This window comes from Dipteris shenzhenensis, chromosome 9 (assembly GCF_047967505.1).
Source record: "Dipteris shenzhenensis isolate YYH24624 ecotype China chromosome 9, Dip_SZ_1.0, whole genome shotgun sequence".
Classification (NCBI taxonomy): domain Eukaryota; kingdom Viridiplantae; phylum Streptophyta; class Polypodiopsida; order Gleicheniales; family Dipteridaceae; genus Dipteris; species Dipteris shenzhenensis.
The window spans coordinates 51,306,556-51,327,499 of NC_141604.1; the positions used below are offsets into that span (position 1 = coordinate 51,306,556).

The following is a 20,944-nucleotide window of genomic DNA, read 5'->3' on the forward strand; positions in this document are numbered from 1 at the left end:
GACTTCTTTCAAATCATCCCAAAAAGAAATATAAAATTCCATCGTAAGGCCATCCCAGCCAGGGGACTTGTATTTGCTGAGGTGGAACAATGCATTATCAAGTTCTGTGTCAATACAAGGTCTCTCCAAGATAAGAGCATCATGCATTTCCACTATTCCAGAAACATATTGGAGGAATTTAGTCCTAGCATCAGTCATTTGATTTGATGGGGAACCAGGAGCGGAGAACAATTTCTGGAAGTAATTTTGGCATTCATCTTGGAGATCAGTGAAAGAGTGCGTCCAAGAGCCATCGAGTTTCCTTACCCTTAGACATGAGTTTTTCTTTCGAGTAGCATGCAAGCCCTGGAAAAAGGCTTTTGATGAGCAGCCCTTATCCATGAGGGGCTTCATTCTTGCCCTAATCTGCCATTTGTGCAATTTCCTCTGATTATTAATAGTCAATTTAATCTGAGCATGTGAAAGGGAATCATTTTCTGAGTCAGAGAGAGGCCTTGACTGAGAAAGTTCAGTCAATTGTTGTGCTGTCCTTTTTGCCCATTTAACCTCATTCCTCCATTCAGTCATATGCCAGGTGCCATACTCGCTAATGACATTCTGCATACGAGAGACAAAACTGTCCCAAGCATAATTCATGTCCTCCTCGGCATGCAAAGGCAAGGGATGAATTGCAAGTTTGATCATTTGCTGGAAATAGTGATGTCCGAAATAAGCCTGATTAACATGCAGTAATCTACTGGAAAGAGGTGGCAAATCATCCAGAGGCATGACAAGCTGCAAATTCATCCACAATGGGGCATGATCTGACAAGCCCAATGAGAAATCTATAAGGAGATGAGGGCTAAAATCTGCAAATTGTTGTGGGTAAGAAAAATACCATCTGTCAAGCCTTGCCCAGTATGCAGTAAGTGCATTATGATGAAAAGTATATCCAGGCACTGACCCTTGGAGAAGCAGCCATAAATCTTCAGCCTGCACAGAAAGTAGCATGCTATCCCATTTCTGCCTTTCTAATGATAGCATATGAGATCTTGAAGTGGTGTTATCTCTTGGTAGAGGGGAATTATTAAAATCTCCACAGATGAATGCATTGGATCTCCATGGATATCTGCATAAAGAATCCCATAATGAAGCCCTCATGGCAGAGGTCTGGGAAGCATAAACTGATGCAAACTCAAGAATATCACCATTATGACCATCCATCTGCCACTGCTGTCATTGAAGGCTAACTGAGGTTCCAGCTCATGTCTAACCAGTATGCATACACCTGAGTAGGTAGTGGTACCAGCATAATATATATCATAACTGCCAAAATAATCATGATGACCAACCATGGAGTGTTGATTATGTTCTTGCAAACAAACAATATCTGGCTGCATTTTATGTACATAATTCCAGAAAAGCCTCCACTTGGAGACATTGCAGAGGCTCTGTACATTGTATGTAAAGCACTTAAGTGTTTGGGGCATGAGAGAGATATATACAACAAAGTATCAGAATAAAAACAAGACATCAAAGAGGCAAAGCATCTGCCTACATGGGCTGCATTCCTTCATGATCCATGAAAGACATAGAATTTTCCCCTTCTTCTGAATCACATATGGGGATGCCCTTCTTCAATACCCCCACCCAATTGTGAAGGATAGGAGCTGAAGTAGAAGCCTGTCCGGGTGAGGGAGAAGAAGCATCCCATTGACGAGATTGAAGGGGGCGTTGCTTCAATACAACCACCTTCTTAGGTTGTTGAAAACCATCCTGATCAATCCCCGCAGATTCCTTCATCTTCTCTTTTCCTTTCTCTTTTCCTTTTCCAGCAAGTGACTGCACCTGATTGATTGGTTTGGCATTCTTTGCTCCATTTCTATTTGCTGTCTTAGCTTGCAAATTCTCATTCATTTCCCGTGTTTGGGGCGGCAAGGCATTGGGAGGGGGCTGATGCAGAACCATTGGGCATTCGAACGCTAGATGCCCAAACTTGTGGCAAGCAAAACAAGCTCCTGCAAACACGCCCCACTTCAATTCAAAATACTTTTTTCCCAATTGCACTCCCTCAACTTCCACTGCAATAGAAGGAGGGGTAGGTGTATCAGTGTCCTAGAGAATGCATAACCTGTTACAGTTTCCCATGGGCCGTGGAGGACAAATGACCTATCCCAAAGAAGCAGCTAGGCCAGGCAACCCTTCACGCATAAAGTCCGGGAAGTTAACAACCTCAACCCATACAGGACAATGATGTCATATAAGACTTTGATAATCCTTGTTTGGGGACCACGGCATAGCATGTACCATCTGCTTTCCGTAAAACAGGGGAGAGAATTCAAGAAGCCTTTGCTTGCACGAAGCATCTGATAAATGCACCTCATAAAAGCCTCTGGAAGCAAAATACACTCCCTCTACAAAGCATCCTCCAAGGATGGACTTAATCCACTGCGCGACATCACTGGCCGCTGGGATTCTTCCTGGAAAGAAAATTATAACCGCAGTTTGAGACAACTTCCTGAGAGGATTCACGAGGGAAGGCAATTTCAATTTGTACGTGACCTCTGGAACCGGTTTGCCCCATTCCTGTCGTGACTGCTGAAAGTCATCCTTTAGGGTGTCAAACACGTACTGAGCTTCCACAGTAAGTTCATCATCTTGTGATGCACACTCTGATAGGCGACGCTTAGCATCTGTGGGTCTTTCTTTTCGAGCATATGTACAAACATCCAGATCTGAAGCCATGATTGGACTGTGGCAAGACAAGAAGGAGAAAAAGAGCGTGCTGACACATGACTGTACGGAGAAGTACAAAAAAACAACAGACGTGTACGGAGCTGGTGATGGGACTATATGGAGATGCAGACACGGGACTAGACGGAGGTGCAGACAAGACTGTACGGAACTGTGTGTAGATCCGTACGGAGATGCAGACTGGACTGTACGAATAGCGTACGGGAGCTATACGGGGACCGTACAGGTGTACGGAAACCTTGACGAGGCTGAAAGGCAGAGGTCACACCACAACACACACACAAAAAGGGGAGCTGCAGGAAACGAAGCAGAAAAGAGACCAGATGGAGGTCTAGAGAGGTGGCTGGTAGCAGCGAGCAAGCTCAGGAGGACGCAGGCTTGTATCGAAACAGCAGCGACAGGCTGGAACCTGTACGGAACAGCCGTACGACCTGTACGGGTAGCCGTACAGGCGGTACGTGAGGCTGCAAAGGTCACGACGGTGACTGGAAGGCACCGGGGACCCTGACGAGCTCGCGGGGATGGCACGGTCGCGCTCCACAGCTCTCTCTCTCTCTCTCTCTCTCTCTCACACACACACACACACACACACACACACACTCTTTTTTGTGTGAAAATTCTTGTGCACTATATTACAGAGTCACGATCCGAAAAAGGGAAAAGCGCCCAAATACATCAAGAGAAGACCTCAATATATGACAAGTATACATCATAGTCTATGTACCGAGTTTGCAGAAAATCATAAAAGGATTGCTGCTGTTACGCTCTAGCCGAGGTAGCATGACCTCGGAAGAATCAGTCGACATTTCCCTTATAGGATCTATTTTTGTAATATACGTGTTTGCGCTTTATGTAAATGATCGGGAGGGATCAATGTCAAGGTCCTAGGTGAGGGCTGATAGCACCAGACTAGATAGATCTGAGACCAAGGGCCTAGTGCAAAGAATGTGCCTAGGGGCAAGGAATTAAATGCATCCCAAGAGAGGGGTGAAATGTTGCATTAGAAAGGCCCTATATGGATGACATGTGGCATCTAGATCTATCTAGGGAATTGGGGTCTGTCAAGGCTAGTGAGAGAAGTGGAGAATTTAATGATTTACGTGATTTAGAGATTGATCTCTCTCTCTCTCTCTCTCTTGCTGGGAAGCTTTGGCAGTTTGGCTGGGTGGAAGATCAAGGTGCTACTCCCGTGATCTGAACAAGAGACTAGGATAGAAAAATCGGGTTACATTTGGTATCAGAGCTTAGGCTGTGTAGGTGGTGGATTTACGGAACGCGTCGATCGTGACGTCGATGTGCAAGCACCCTTTTGACGAAGGCAGTTCGAGGGGTTAGCTGGAGAGTAGATCGTCAGCGCAGGTCCTAGTCTAGGGTGGAGATCGTCACCGACGGAAACAGTTGGTATCACCGGACCTGACGGAGGTTCGTTGACGAAGGTCTTCGACCACCGAATAGTATAGGGAATTCATCGGTCCTCGGTGAGATTTCTGAGTGGAGCGCAGACTGGTCGTGCACAGGCTTCTTCAGCGTTCGGAGTTTCTGCGAAGCCCGTTGGCTATGGCGGAGGTCTTGAAAGGCACGATGGGTTGAAGAGCCTGCGAGAGGACTTGTGGTTCCAGTAACTACTTGACGGGCCTACGAACCAGAGGGGTGCCGTGACGACGGACCCTTGTGACTGCGTCTGGTTGCGTCGTATAGGCGTGGAGCGCAGACCCATACCACGACACCCTTCGTGGGTTTAACGGAGACGTGGTGATCTTTGAAGAGCAAAGGAGCGTGGTGGCTGACGATTGGCTTCGGTTACATTTCTGAAGAGCAAAGGAGCGTGGTGGCTGACGATTGGATCAGAATTCATAGACCAGGAAGGCTCTTTGTCATTTCTGTCGATTCTATGTTTTTTTTCCCTGATTTGGTTTGCTGATGCTCCGTTTGCGTGAAAAGTGACAAGTATGCATAGAATATGATGTTGTAACAAGGACAGATTGTGCTTGAGACTATGCCGGTATACTTGAGTTATCTGCAGAAATTTCCCTAGTATAGGGAAAGGCGGGATTGAATATATATGCCTGTGTCAAATACGTAATTAGTGTGCATGTCAGATTGCAGGAATTTCCTAGTATAGGGAATTGTGTTCAGAGTGTCAGTTTGTGATTACAGTGTTCTAAGGGTGTTTTATTTATTTTTTTAAAAAAAAAAAAAAAAAAAAAAACCCCAAAACAAAACACCTACTGAACAAATGGAAGCAGAAGAAGGAGCTTCCAGAAGGGACCCTGGTGAATCAGGAGTCCGGCCGACCCAGCAGGGATCGCGCCCAGTAGCTCATACGTTATCTGGCAGGATTGCATTGCTGGAAGATGCCTTGCAACAGTTGTTAGCACAGCAGTTACAAGCCAATGCAGGGCAGTCCGAACTTAGGAGAGCACTACAGAGTATGTCTGCCAGACCTTCTCGAGAGGAGAAGGGAAAGGCTCCAATGGAACCGGAGTCTAGTGTCCATACGGTCGAGCCTAGGAAGGCTAAGGTGCCAAACATTGCTAATTATAGACCGGAAAAGTATTCTGGTCGGATGAACGACCGTAGCTCCGATGTCATTGAGACCTGGCTACACAAATGGGACGAGGCGTTCGCCATTTGTGAGATCAGAAATGACATCAAAAAGATCCGCGAGGCCACCCATATGTTTAGTGAGGCGGCGGATCGGTGGTGGATTAAACAACAAAAAGACGGAATAGCATCCACTACCTGGGAGGGGTTTAAAAGAGAGTTCAGGAAACACTTCTTACCTCCTGACGAGGCATCCCGAGCTTGGGATCAATATAGGAACCTGCGTCAGAGAAATTTATCAGTGGCAGAATACACTGATAAGTTTCGAGAGAGTGTAATGAAGGTTGACGAACCCCTGCCTCAATCAATCCAAGTGAAAGATTTCATATTTGGATTGAATGACCGAATAAAAATGGAAGTTCGGGCTAAGTACGCGAACACGCTAGATGATGCAATAGCTATAGCCTTGAACTACGAGGATGCCAAGGGCAGCAAGCCAAGTGGGTTTGCACAGGTCGGAACCCAGTATGGGTATCCGAAGAAATCTGGGTTTAAGAAGAAGTGGACTAGTAAAGGGAGTGGTTCGCAGCCGAGTGGTCAAGCCAAGCAGGCGAGACCGGCTGAAACTCCTAAACCAAGTACCACCATTGGAGTGAAGAGAAAAGTAACTCCAATGGCAGCCCGGGCTTGGTCTAAGTCTCCCTTGAACCCGGAACAAAGGGAAAAAGCGAGGAGGGAAGGCTTATGCTTTGGTTGCCTTCAACCTCATCAGTGGAGAGATTGTCCACGTAATAAAGATCGTCGGATGGCTGAGATGGTGATCTCAGAGTGCGACGTGGAGATGCAGGGAAGTCCCAGAGCGGAAGAGATGCAGATTCAGCTAGCGGGATCTTCTCAGAGGTTAGTACCTTGTTTGTTCTGTGTGTCTGTTACTAAGTTAGTGACGAGTGCACCTGATAACATCGTATCTAAGCCCGCAGCAACGGGGTATACAGCCTTCAATGATACGGAGCTAATCAAAATGAAAGGGCAAGTGGCCAATCATGATGTCATTGTGTTGTTTGACTCAGCGTCGACTCACAATGTGATTAACTCCAAGCTCGTGAAGAGGCTGAAATTAAAGACAAGTCCATCTGACTATGCGTACACAGTCAGGATGGCAGACGGAAGTTCAACTGAAGTATGGGACCAAAGGGTTACCCAGTTGGAGCTTCGGATTCAGGACTATACCGAGAAGCTTGATTTTGAAATGACCAAGCTTGCTCATGCGGATATAGCCCTGGGAATGGCGTGGCATTCTAGTAAGAATCCAGCCATTGATTGGAAAAAGCACGTATATCAATTCAAGATGAATGATGTGCTTTATGTCTTGCGAGGTGAAAAAGATATACCTCAGGGACCGTTGGTTTCCGTGATGGAAATCAGGAAGGCTCAAGTAGAGTTTTTGTACCTTTGCACCGCATCGGTAGAGCCGGTGGATGAGTCTTCGGCTAGCACTGATGTTACGCAAAGTGGTGAGATGGCCAAGCTGGCTAATCTTATAACAGAGGAGTTCTCTGAATGCTTTAGGGATGAACTACCTTATGGGTTACCTCCAGAGCGGAATGTTCAGCATAAGATTGAACTGATCCCGGGGGCAAAGCCTGTAAATAGACCTCCCTATAGAATAAGTTTTACTGAGGAAGCGGAGGTGCGTAGGCAACTGGAAAAATACCTCAAGTTGGGGCAGATTCAACCAAGTTTCTCACCTTTTGCTTCACCAGTGATATTAAAGAGGAAAAAGGATGATACGTTTCGCCTCTGTATAGATTACAGAGCATTAAATAATATCACTGTCAAGCACAGGTATCCGATGGCTTGGATTGATGATTTGCTAAATGCATTACATGGAGCCGTGATTTTCAGCAAGATAGATCTTAAGTGCGGCTATCATCAAATCCGGATTAGAGCCGAGGATGTGCATAAAACCGCTTTTAGAAGCAGGTTTGGTCATTATGAGTTTTTGGTAATGCCCTTCGGACTTACCAATGCTCCAGCGACCTTCGTCATGCTTATGAATGATTTACTACGTCCGTATATCGGAAAGTTCGTAGTACATTTTATTGACGATATCTTGATATTCAGTAAAAGTATTACTGAGCATTGTGAGCACTTAAGGATAGTGTTCAGTACTTTGAGGAAAGCCAGTCTTTACGTGAATAAAAAGAAAACTATACTGTGTATGGTTAGGCTTGAGTACTTAGGGTTCATAATTACTCCACAGGGGGTAGAAATGGATCCGAAGAAAGTGGCTGCGATACTAACTTGGCCAATCCCTCAGAGTCTGACCGCGTTGCGATCATTCTTGGGATTTGTCCAGTTTTATAGAAGGCATATCAAAGGATATTCCGGAATAGTATCGCCATTGACTGATCTGACCTCAGATAAAGTACCTTTTGTTTGGGGACAGAATCAACAGGAAAGTTTTAACACCATAAAACAAGCTGTAGTCACAGGACCGGTGTTAAAAATAGTTGATCCCCAGAAACCGTTGTTCCTAGAAACCGATGCAAGTGGCATTGCGGTAGGAGCAGTCCTCCTTCAAGAGGGAAGGCCAGTAGCCTTTGAAAGCAAGAAGCTTTCTCCCTCTCAAAGGAATTGGCCAACTCATGAATTGGAGTTGTATGCAGTTATCCATGCTTTGAAAACATGGAGGCATTATCTGTATGGTTCAGAGTTTTATGTGGATGTAGATCATGATACTCTGAAACATTTTTGTAAACAACCTGACTTGAGGGGCCGCCAAGCTAGGTGGGCAGAGCTCATGCAGGAGTTTAATCTTACGATTCGGTACCGAAGAGGAAAAGACAATAAGGTAGCTGATGCGTTATCTCGCATTATGCACAATCTGAGTTTCACGGTATTAGAGAGCGCTCTAATGACCGAGATCAGAGAAACTCAGAAGGTGGACGAGTTTGTCCAGAGCTTATGGCCTAAGGCTCATGTATTAAAACCCGGGGAAAATGAAAAGGATGACCTGGCATCCAGAAAAGGCAAAACTTATGCAAGATATACCATAAGGGATGGTATGCTAGTTAGAAATGGCAAGGTTGTAGTACCTGGTCAGAATGATCTCAGGCGGAGAGTCATTCGACAATGCCATGATAGCCCGTGTGCGGGACATCCAGGAGTCGAGAAGACCTATGATCTCGTGAAGCGAGATTTCTTTTGGCCAAAGATGAAAAAACATATTCATGAATATGTGACACGGTGTTTCTCGTGTCAGGTAAGTAAGGCCGAGCGGGTGAAGTCACCCGGACTTTTACAGCCCTTGGAAGTACCACTAAGTAAGTGGGAGAGCATTTCCATGGACTTCATTGTAGGGTTACCTGCAACACAAGGAGGGTATAATTCTATCCTTGTGGTGGTTGATCGTCTAACCAAGATGGCTCACTTCATTCCGACTAGAGAGTCTGTTAGTGCCCCGCAAGTAGCGGATTTGTTTATTAGACACATATTTCGTCTGCATGGATTGCCTAGATCCATAGTGTCAGACAGAGATGTCAGGTTTACCGGTCACTTTTGGACAGCGGTATTCGAGACACTAAGGACTGAGTTGGGAATGAGTAGTGGAGATCATCCTGAGACGGATGGTCAGACGGAGAGAGTCAACCAGACTTTAGAGGTAATGCTGAGAGCATATGTGTCATTGAGGCAACATACATGGGACAAGTGGTTGCCATTGTTGGAGTTTGCCTACAATGATCGAAAACATTCATCTACTGGGTTCAGTCCGTTTGAACTGAACTATGGTTATAGGCCAGTCAATCCAACTATAGTTGGAGTACCTCAGAAAGTGCCTAGTGCCGCGAACTTTGTAGTTCAGATGCGGGAGATGCTAGCACTTGCGAGAGCTAATATCCGCCAGGCTATGGATAGAGCCAAGGTGTATGCGGATGAAAATCGGTCTATAAGAGTATTTGAAGAAGGAGAAAAAGTTTTTCTCAGAATTCCTTCGCACTCGAAGTCGTTGACTTCAGGAGAGTGTGCTAAGTTATCACCTCGATACTGTGGGCCGTGGTTAATTCTAAAGAGAATAGGCAGTGTAGCCTATAAATTAGAATTGCCACAGGGGTGTAAGGTGCACCCGGTTTTTCATGTTTCACGTTTAAAGAAATTTTTACATACTGGTGACTCACTAATCGAAGGTGTGGTTTTGTTTCAGGAGATAGAGGATATTGCAAGGCGCAAACCAACAAGAATCCTGGACCGAGGAACAATGCAAATACGAAATCGGAAGATACCCACGGTGTTGGTTGCATGGCATGGTCAGCCTCTATCCGAAGCTACCTGGGAATCCGTATATCAGTTGCGGAGAGTGTTCCCAGACTTTATCATCGTGGACGCTGATATCTGAAGAGGGAAGGAATGTTACGCTCTAGCCGAGGTAGCATGACCTCGGAAGAATCAGTCGACATTTCCCTTATAGGATCTATTTTTGTAATATATGTGTTTGCGCTTTATGTAAATGATCGGGAGGGATCAATGTCAAGGTCCTAGGTGAGGGCTGATAGCACCAGACTAGATAGATCTGAGACCAAGGGCCTAGTGCAAAGAATGTGCCTAGGGGCAAGGAATTAAATGCATCCCAAGAGAGGGGTGAAATGTTGCATTAGAAAGGCCCTATATGGATGACATGTGGCATCTAGATCTATCTAGGGAATTGGGGTCTGTCAAGGCTAGTGAGAGAAGTGGAGAATTTAATGATTTACGTGATTTAGAGATTGATCTCTCTCTCTCTCTCTCTTGCTGGGAAGCTTTGGCAGTTTGGCTGGGTGGAAGATCAAGGTGCTACTCCCGTGATCTGAACAAGAGACTAGGATAGAAAAATCGGGTTACAGCTGCAAAGAGTGTTTGAAAATAGAGAAAAGTGAAAAAGTTGGATCACCAAAGACACTATGATTTCTGTCCTTCCATAGAGTCCAGAGTGCCCAACAGCGAACCCAGGTGAAAAATAAATCAAACTCCTGTCTAGGTGGGTGAATCCCAAAAAGCTAGAAAGATTTTTTAAAAGTAGCATTTAGAAATCTGGTTCTCAAATACTGCCCAAGGAAACCCAGAAAATGACGGGTGTGGGAACTATGCCAAAAAAGATGAGGCATTGATTCCCACGGAGCCAAACATCTGCGGCAAACTACCAGAGCTATGTGTCTGCACGCCAAAATCTGCCCAGAAGGAAGAATCCCTAGCAAGACTCTCCACACACTTTTTCTTTGTGAGAAGAAATATTTTATTGTTGTGAAATAATTACATTCATAGTTACTCCAAAAGCGGAGTAACTACTACTCAACCGAAAATCTCAGTATAAGCCATATATACATCATGATCAATCAAATGAGTCTGAAAGCAATCATAAAACGATTGCCGCAGAGATCGTTTGAAAAAAACTAAAGATGGAAAAGTAGGATCACCAAAGACTCTATGATTTCTGTCCATCCATAGAGTCCAAAGTGCCCAGTAGCACACCCAAACAAAAAATAAAATCAAAACCCTGTCTAGCGGGATGAAAACCAAATAACAAGAAGAACTTGCCAAAAGTAACAGTAGGAAATCTCGCTCGAAGCCCCTGACGAATGAGAGCAAGGAAATCACAAGTATGTGCATAGTGCCAGAAAATGTGAGGCACAGCTTCAGCAGGATGTAGACATCTGTGGCAAACAGTCGTGGCAATATGTCTATGTGCGAGTAACTGCCCATATGGAAAAATGCCAAGCAGGACTCGCCAGAGGAAAAGTTGTTGCCGAAGAAGGACTTTATAATGCCAAAGGAGACGCAGCCGCTTTCTCCACCACTTTGATGGGCGATCCATATGCCAAACAGAATTGGTTCTGTCAGAAACCCAAGACAGAGGTAACAACACTTTATACAGAGAAGGCACTGTGATATGTGACAGCTTCTAAGGACGGGTTGAAGAAGAGGAAGAATGAAGAGTCCAATCCTCAAGCCTATCCTGAAGTTCCAAACGAGGTACCGGCAAGAAAGGTTGAAGCATTTCTGAAATTTTGTGCCATTAAGGACGATAATGAGCTCCCAAACCATACTTGCTAGCAGCCGTAGAAAAAGATAAAAGAGTGCCATCATCCTGAAGAACATCCGCCACAGAAGCAATACCTTTGAAAGATATAAAATAAAAACGCTTGGGTTCTTGTATAGCCAAAGGAGGGTGGAATACTTTGGACCAATAAATATTCTCAGCCCTCAAGGAATTTCCCAACAAAGAAACCCTACCATTCCATTCCAAGTAGGATAAGATATGCTTCCAATCAAGAAGCAAACGAGAGACAAAAGGACAGCCTAAGATCATTTCTTGAATAGAGCCAAATAGAAAATCCCACTATGTAGGCTGCCAATGTCCAAAGCAGAAGTATCAATATGCAACAAAAGAGAACGGATCATGTAAGCCCAAGGTTGATCCCCTTGCATAAACTGCAACATCATTTTTCCCCTGTGAGCAATTATATGCATTTGAATATTGAGTATGTTCAAACCCCCGTGCATCTTTGGAGAATAGAGACGATGCATAGAGAGTAATCTGAGACTTTTCGTGCCATGTTTTGAACGCCAGAAAATCTCCATGATAGCAGACATAAAGGAAACCAGATCTGCCTTAGTAAACATGATGAGGGGCAGATAGAATTGTATGTATGCTATCAAAATGGATTGCGTTATTCGCAAACGAACATGTAATGGACAAGTTGCAAGCTTCCAATATTTAAGTTTTTTCCTCAGCTTTGTGAGCACCCAATCAGTTTGTTGAGAACGAGTGAGTCCCCAACCTAGAGGATAGCCAAGATGTCGAATCAATTGAGAAGGTGGAATAATTTGCCCAAGCCATAAAAGACTATGCCAGTCTTTAGGATGCAACGGCAATAGCTTGGATTTTTGAAAATTCACATGAAAACCAGCAGCTAAGCCATATGTGGAAAGGACCGCATAATCAAAGAGAGATCACTCTGAGTATTTTTCGGGGTAAAGAAAGAATCATCAGCATATGCTTGAGCGATCATGCTACGGCTACCAGGAATTTCCAATCCATGCAACATGCCAATGTCCAAAAGGTGGTCCATATATTGAAGCATTGGATGAGTTGCTATGGCAAATAGTAAAGCACCAAGGGAACAGCCTTGCCGAACAGAACAACCAAGAGTCCAGGTTGTAGAAATATCCCCTGAAAGTATGCAGGCAGCTTTACTATCTTGATAGAGCCAATTGATAACTTGCTACACTTTTGTGCCAAATCCCAAGGCCTGCATTGTTTGTGAAATAAAGTCCCACTGAACAGTATCAAAAGCTTTGGCAATATCAACTTGCAATAGCAAAACATCCTACTGCATATATTTGGCATATTATATTCCAACATAGGCATTAGCAATGTTGTTTGTGATATGCCTACGAGGAACAAAACCATATTGTGCAAGATGCAACCCATCATGCAAATAGCCTTTTATTCGATCAACAATCATTTTGGTAGTAAATTTGTAAATGACTGACATAGGCGTGATAGGTCTTCAATCAGCCAAAGATTCACAGATTTGCTTTTTTGGAAGGAGTTTAACAAGACCTCTCTTCCATGTGTTTGGCATTTTTTTATTTTGCCAAGCAGAATTCACCATATGCAGTAAAGTATGCTTCAAAAGAGGCCAATATTCTTAAAAAAACTCAACTGTAAGACCATCCCATCCTGGAGATTTCCATTCCACAGGATTTGATTGCATCTGACAACTCCCTTTCAGTAAAAGCTTCCTCCAATTCCAACGCTTGAGTAGTGGAGATAATAGAAGAAACATGATGTAAAAGTAAATTTCTTGCAGACAAAACCTGCTACGAGGGAGGATCTGCATGGCCAAACTGCTGAGAGAAATGATGTACACAAACAGAAGCAAGCTGTGACCGTGATGTAGTCCATGAACCATCAGGCATAAGCACCCTGCAAATGTTTGTTTTTAATCTCTTCTGATGCAAGCTTTTAAAAAATTGTTTGGAAGAACAACCTTTATCTGTGAAAGCTCTTTGTCTTGCTCTGGTCTCCCATTTAGCAAGTTTCCTGTGATCATTGATTTGGAGACAATGTTTAGCTTGGCATAGTATTGTTTGCTCATGCAAGGACAAAGAACGAAAGTGACTGAGTTCAGTGAGTTCTCGACAATGAGTTCTTGGCAAGTCAATTTAGCCTGAGCAACAGTTTTCCTTAGAGTCTTCATGTAAGACTTGCCATAACCTCTAATTACAACTTGCATTTTGGAAATAAAAGAATCCCATGCATTATCAATATCAAAGTGGCTTTGAGAAGACAGAGATTGATAAGCTTCAATAGCCATTGCCTTGAAAGCAACATGCTGCAAATAGCTATTGTTCACAATCAGATGTCGCCTTTGAGGCAGTCTATCATCTCGCATATCATGAAAAGATAGCCTCACCCATAATGGTGCATGATCTGAATGCACAAAGGCATAGTCAACCCACATTTTGCATGTAAAATCATCATTTTGTTGCGGAGCTACACTATACCAACGATCCAGACGTGCCTGATAAGAAGAAAGGGCATTATGTTGAAAAGTGTATCCAGGTGACAAAGGCTGCAATTCCTTCCAAAGATCAACCAAATCAAGATGAATCAGTAATTGAGACCATGCATGCCTTTAAGAGGTTAACATATGAGTATTTCCTGATGTATTGTCAACCTGTTCAGAGCATTATTGAAATCCCCACATATAAAGGCATGATATCTCCATGGGTATCGTTGCATGGCATCTCAGATTGCACTTCTATCCCGCGAAGATTAAGGTGCATATACAGAAGCAAATTGAAACACCTCGCCCTGAATGATGCATTGAAGAATAATCTATCTGCCTTGATTGTCATTTAAAGCAATAACTGGCTGAAGCTCATGCTTAATCAGAATTACTATAATTGAGAGAGTGCTCCCCAGCATAAAAGATACCATAGCCGCAGTAATGACATGTCTTTCCTGCATAGACATGTTAATTGTGTTCTTGTAATGCCACTATATCAGGCTGAAATCGATTGATATACAGCCACACAGATTTCCATTTCCTACTGTCGCACATCCCCTGAACATTTAAGGTAAGGCATTTAATATGAGCAAGCATATTTACAGATATTTATAGGAAAAAAATAGTTATGTACAGTTAAGGTAAGGCATTTGATATGAGCAAGCATATTTACAGATATTTATAGGGAAAAAATAGTTATGTACAGCAGCAACCTTCAGGATGTCAACCCTGCATTTCTACCTCAAGGTCAGGGCCTCTTCCCTTGGAAGAAACACCTGCTTGAGGAGTGGATAGCAATGCAACAACCTCTTCTTCAGGGAAGAGGGTTCTGCTAGCTGTCACTGCAGCCCATGTGATTCCAATTCCTGAGTTGACCTCTAGAGAGTTTCCACTAGAAGATGCACCATTCCAAGTGCGAGGGGGTGGAGGTCGTAGAACAGAAATAACTTTTCTTGGACTTTGCCATCCATCAATTGGAGTTTTTGGTCCTTTTGCTGAGGGTTGAATAGCAGGAAGCAAAGGGGAAGAAGCAGTCCCATTTGAAACCACTAGGGCTTTGCCTTTATCCTGATTCACAAAAAACTGTCTATTACCTTTATTTTTATTCCCAATAGAGGCAGGAGCATCCTTATTGGGCATCTGAGCAGGCAAAGTAGCAGGAGGCATTTTATGCTAACTCATTGGACACTGCGAAGCCATGTGCCCAAATTTTTTACATTCAAAGCAAGCCCATGCAAATAGTCCCCATTTCAATTTATAAAATGCACTTCCCATGTTACATTGTTCACCGTGACTGAATAAGACTCCGGTGTGGGATGATCAGTATCCCAGAGAATGCAAAATCGATTAGAGTTGCCGTTAGGCCGCGGTGGGCAAACCACTTTGCCTAAAGTTGCTGCAATTTTAGGCAAGAGTGAAGCCATGCATTGCGGGAAGTCTACAACTTTAACCCAGACCGGACATCGGTGTCGAATCAAAGCCTGATAATCCCTTGTGGGAGACCATGGCAAAACGTGCACCATTTGCTGCCCAAAAAAGAGTGGCGAATGTTCCAAAAGCATTTGCCTGTGAATCTCATCTACCATAATGACCTCAAAAAAGCCTCTGGCTGCATAGTGTACCTTACGAACAAACGAGCCAGCCAATGTGCAGGTCAACCAGTTTCCTACCTCTGTAGTAGGTAGCATCCGACCTCGGAAAAATAAAATAACTGCATTTTTGGCATATTCTGTAACTGGATCCACAATTTCATCCACTTCAACCATGAGACCAACCGATGGAACAGAGTCTTTCCACTCTTTCCTTGTGTCTGCAAATCCTTCGTGCATGACATCATAAACCAGTTGTCCTTCAACAGAATCATGCACGGGGTCATACTAACCCTCATCCTGCTTTTGCTTTTTGCATTGAACCGATCGATCCTTTTGAAAAGTTTTTTCATAAGAGTATTCAGCCATGTCTTCTGAAGAAGATGGAACACAAAAAAGAGGGTACCTGTAAAGTGATAAAAACAGTCCCTAAAAACAGCGCACAAAGAAGAAGGAAATAGTGTATTTGCAAGGAGAAGAAGGGGAAAGAGATATTTAGGGATTTAGAGAGGAGAAGGAAAAGAGAAAAAACCAGGAAAAGTTCCAAGATGAACTATAAATCAGAGAAAAAAGAGAAGTTTTAGCAATGGAAAGAGTACACAAGACCCAGGAACCAAAAAGGAGAGAAAGGGGAAAGAGAGAGCCCTCAGAACCAGCATGTAGCAAACTCGGTACAACAGCAACCCAGGAGCAAGGAATCAGCCGGCAGCAACAGCTTGAACAGGGCAGAAAGGGCTGTACAGGTCTGTACACCTGTACGGAATTGTACGGACCTATAGCGGGACTGTACGGCAGGGATTTACGACCCCAGAGAGCTGGCTTTTGGACGCTGATTATAAGCAGCAGGTAGCTGAAGCAGACCAGCTTATCTGAAGAGGCTATGGAGCTGATAGGAGGGCTGGAGCAAGGGCTGCAGGTCCTCTCTCTCTCTCTCTCTCACACCACCACACACACACACCAAGACTCTCCACACACACACACACACGGGCTTTTTCCTTTCTTTTCTTCCACCTTGTTAGGGCTGACCCCCCAGCCCTGCTTAGGGGGTTAAAAAACAGTCTAGGGGGTACTGTTTGCACCCAGCCGATATGGATCAGAAGAAGCAACAAACCCTTGCTCTTGCCAGCCCGGCTCTAAAAGGGAAACTGTCTTATGCTGCCATCACTACCTTCGCCCCGACTCCCTCCCCCTATGGTTTGAACCACAACAGGAAAAAAAGCAAATTTCCCACAAGAACAAGTCTATTATTTACAGCAGGAGCTCAAAGTGGTTAAGGCTAGACTTGCCTCTTTGGAAATATAAAGTTTTCAACATGGAAAACAAGGGCAAACAGGAAATAATACAAGAAGTATTGCAAATACACAATGAAGCAGCACTTGCACCATAGTTGGTGACCAAAGTTGGTGACCAAAGTCTAGGACATGGTTACCACTCAGCTCAAATCAGTGAACCAAGAAATTACAGCAACAATGGACAATAAAATCAACAAATGTGATGTATATGAAGAAGTACAAGAACAAGAAAAAGGACTGCTAATACCCCGAGTATACACAGAGGAGAATTATTTGAGGATTGGCATGATGGGAGCATGACAAAGTTATAGAAGCAACCCCCCGGATTGAGTGGGACTTATAGGATATAACTTAAAATTTCGAGAGCGAAGCCAATGTTGAATTTTCACACCTCCCACCCACCAAATCTTGGAATATTAAGTACTAGCAACCTGCCCCCGCCCTGCAGCCCGCACGCATCTCGACGTGACCCTGCCCGGACTTTGGTTTGGCATTGTCTTCTTTCGGGTAAGTTGTCTTCTATTCTTTGCTCGTCTCACAAGTTAGCTTCTCTGGGTCTACTCTGGACTGCTCGTGGCCATGGCATCAATGGCAACACACAGCTTGCCATGGCTTGCAAGAGAAGCAAACAGAGACTGTGAGATAGGGAAGCTAAAAAGCTTGGTCAAGGCAAAAGGAACATATTGCAAGTTGAGGAAAGCAATGGCACGGTATCGGAACGGCAACAGAAGACACTTTTGCAATGTTTGCGAAGGGAGAAACAATGAGAAGAACGAAGACTCCTTGCAGAGCAGCAATAGGAAGCAGTTACGGATGCACACATTCGATCATTGCCATCAGAGCGAAGAACATGAGCTGTGGTGTCACGATTGGTGGGAGCATTCGAGGTAGCAACATCAGGCCATTCAGGTGAATATCAGTCTCGAGTCTTTACAAGCTTTAGCCTGACCCTAAAGTTTGTAGAGTAACAACCCTACCAACACCTCGGGAGATATACGCCCAAGAGGCGATGCTCTCTAACCTGAGAAATGGCCTATAGAAAGTAGAAGGAGTGCACAACTTAGATTAAGTAGCAGCAAAGAGTGCGACATTAGCTATGTTGATGTCTCCTAAAACAAAGGAGTTGATGTCTCCTAAAACAAAGAAGAAACAGTTTGGGTGCACTATGTCAAAGATGTTGTCAATCAGAAGAATCAATGTGGCTCCAGCAGTTGAATGTAGAGCAGAAGCAATGTACGATCATCCCGATCCGAGGAGTCTGTGGGCTTCAACAGAATGCAAGAAAAGGATAGACATCCTAATGTGGAAGTCATTGCTAGAGTGACGACGTTTTGGCACGAAAATATGAGAGTTTCTCCGAATAGAAAGGACATCTATAAAAAGCGGACGAGACGCAAGGTGTTTGACGAGCACATCATACACATGCTTGATACAACACAGGTCAGTGGTGCCTAAACCAACCCAGTGGTTGTTTGTGATTGAGCTTTCGGATAGTTTACTTATTTCATCTCTAAACCAGGCTGGCTTGGACTTAATGTAATTGTCCTAAACCAGCCCTGTGATTGGAACATGTATACCGCATCAAGAGCATGGTCAAAGTGTACTTGAATCTGGACGGGGCAGGGGAATCAACATCCCATATCTGGCAATGCAGTCACGCTACTGAAGGATAAATATGTGTGGTCGGCGCCGATTGGGAGGGGAAAGACTATGAAATCATGTACCCGCGTCACAAAAGCTGGGGTGTCCAACAGATTAGTCAACTGTGCTAATGCCTACTCCATGTGGAAAGCAGGTAAGCCTCTGGATAACGGCCATCTGTGGAGGTCATTATAGATAATCAAGTCGTGTATAGCTCCCATCTCAAGTATGTGTCTCCCATATACTGTCACATGTGCATCATCTAAAGATCTCACTATCTTGAGATCAGCTGGATCCATCTCTGGTACTCTGAGAGGGTCTGTCTCAAAGTCTAGCAGCCCCACGTGTCTATCCCTTGGGCATGCGTTGAAGTCACCTAAAAGGACCTCTCCCTGTCGAGAACTCCATGATGTCATCATAAATCGTCTCCACTAGGAAGACGCCACAGAACCCATGGTATGATGATTAGTGCCGAAAGCTGGGATACCACCTCGTACAGGAGCAGACTTTGGGGCAGTTGACGAAATTGGAGGCACAATGGATTTCTAGGCATCTGACACGACCTAAGAGACGGGCATTTATCTCACATAGGATGACCGAGGCAATTCACTCTTTCTGAGGAGGCGATCACACCATTTCTTGAGGGCTTTTGACTGAGGGGGAACCACCGATTCCTATCACAGATCCAGGCATATGGCACACATATGCGACATCAATATATGATGCCCCAGACCAGACCCCTTCCATCCCCAGGCCCACCACACACCACCTATGATGTACAGGTTTCAATATGTCGGCTTCACAACCGATGAGCTCAGGATCATGAGGGACTACGGACTGAGCACTCTCTCTCAACTTCAGCATGACGCTTTCACACTTGCAAGGAGCCAGTTGGGATTTCAGATCGTATGTATACTTGGTTGCATTTTCACACATCCCAAGTTTACCATGAAACCTACAGCACATGCACGCTTGAGTAGAAGCAAGTTTATGAATCTTCAAAAAAATCTTCCTTAGTGGAGCTTTAGCTTTGGTACTCGAAATAGAATGGAAAAATTTACAGAAGGTCAAGTCTGTATAGTTTATTGCTAATTGTTGCACTCACCTTCATTGACGGCCTGTCTTCTTTGTTGAAAGATGCACACTGCAGAGCAAGCATAGCCATATCTTCATAGACTTTCATAGGGTAATCATCGCCAAGAAGTGGATCTGCTATGCCTTTGATTCCATCAGTATTGAGCCTATCTCTTGCCTGCAGTAGCGAAGGTAGATAAGAAAGTTGCCTACTGATAATTGCAAATCAAAATAGGAATTTATCTTAAACTTACCCAATCCACTAATAGAATGTCTTCCATCCTTGCATGATCAATAGCTTTTTGGCCTGTCACAAGCTCCAACAACATGACACCAAATGCATAAACATCACTTCCTGTTGTCAGTTGCTCCCGCAAGACATATTGAGGATCCATGTACCTGCCGTACACACAGGATCTTTTAACATTCCAAACCTCAAATCGTCTGCAAGAATCATCACACTTCCAATCTGATAATCTAACTCGAAACTCCTTCGAAGCAACTAATAATTTTGAAAAGAGCATACCCTACTGTTCCAGCTGCTTTTGTTGAAACATGCGTATTAAGATCTACATTAGCCCTTGAAAGTCCAAAATCCGCCACTTTGGCGGTGAGTGTTTCATCCAAAAGGATATTGCTTGGCTTCAAATCTCTATGAATCACTGGGGGATCCTGAAAGAATACATCTATAATCAAAATCCCCCTTAAATTCTGAGAAAGCTATGACACCAACCTTAAGAAGGCAAGGGAGGTGAAGAAATATTACAGCAAAAGAGTGTAAATACTCCAATCCTTGTGCTACACCAGAAGCTATTTCAAGCCTCTTGTACCAACTAAGGGGCCTGCCTCCTCTGTTACCTGAAATGAAAGAAGCATTACAAGTTGATTGATCTATCTTTTGCAAGTATCATATTGTCTAATTTAACACAGATTCCTGGACTCAAGTATTTACTGCATTAAATCTTGTTTTAGAATGCTTTACAAGTCTGAAATTCTACTATGAAGAGTGCACATTCATGCCATTGATGTTCACACAATAGGAATATAATGAGTGTACGTTGATAAAAGAAGAAGACTTCAAATGACCAAAATTTTGTATCTTTCGTATTTCCAAAAAAGAAAAGCAAGGTGGAAATACTCACTGAAAAGCCGTGTATGAAGGTTCCCATTCAATACATATTCATACACAAGGATCTACAGAACAAGAAGCCAAGATAAAAAGTGTGTCAGTACATGTAGTTTACCTTTTCATGCTCCTGTCATTTTACTTTCTTTGATCCTCTTTCCAAAAGATACTATAGAACACTGCCATCTTTCCAAACCATAGACTTACATTATAAAGAGATCCACATATCTAATACACTATAACCACCCAAACTCGCTCTGCTTCACACCATGACCTACTTCACCCCATGGAGGTGGCACTAGCCCATTTCTACTTGAACCTTCCCCCACCCCCACACACGCATGCTTAACCTAGCCACTGCCACATAGAGACATCATTAAAGATCTCTACTTT

The 20,944-nt window shown here is 43.9% G+C and overlaps 1 protein-coding gene across 4 annotated transcripts in view; it reads right to left on the bottom strand.

The window, feature by feature from the left end:
- LOC147898805 (proline-rich receptor-like protein kinase PERK3) overlaps positions 1-20,944 on the bottom strand; it is a 103,744-nt gene that overhangs the window by 3,465 nt on the left and 79,335 nt on the right. For all 4 annotated transcript variants that reach the window (XM_087379279.1, XM_087379277.1, XM_087379280.1 and 1 more), the window contains 5 exons: positions 20,568-20,619; positions 20,192-20,283; positions 19,952-20,097; positions 19,680-19,824; positions 19,457-19,603 (listed from right to left, as the gene is read on the bottom strand). In XM_087379279.1, the coding sequence (XP_087235405.1) occupies positions 19,457-19,603; positions 19,680-19,824; positions 19,952-20,097; positions 20,192-20,283; positions 20,568-20,619 (582 nt within the window). The remainder of the gene's footprint in view (positions 1-19,456; positions 19,604-19,679; positions 19,825-19,951; positions 20,098-20,191; positions 20,284-20,567; positions 20,620-20,944) is intronic.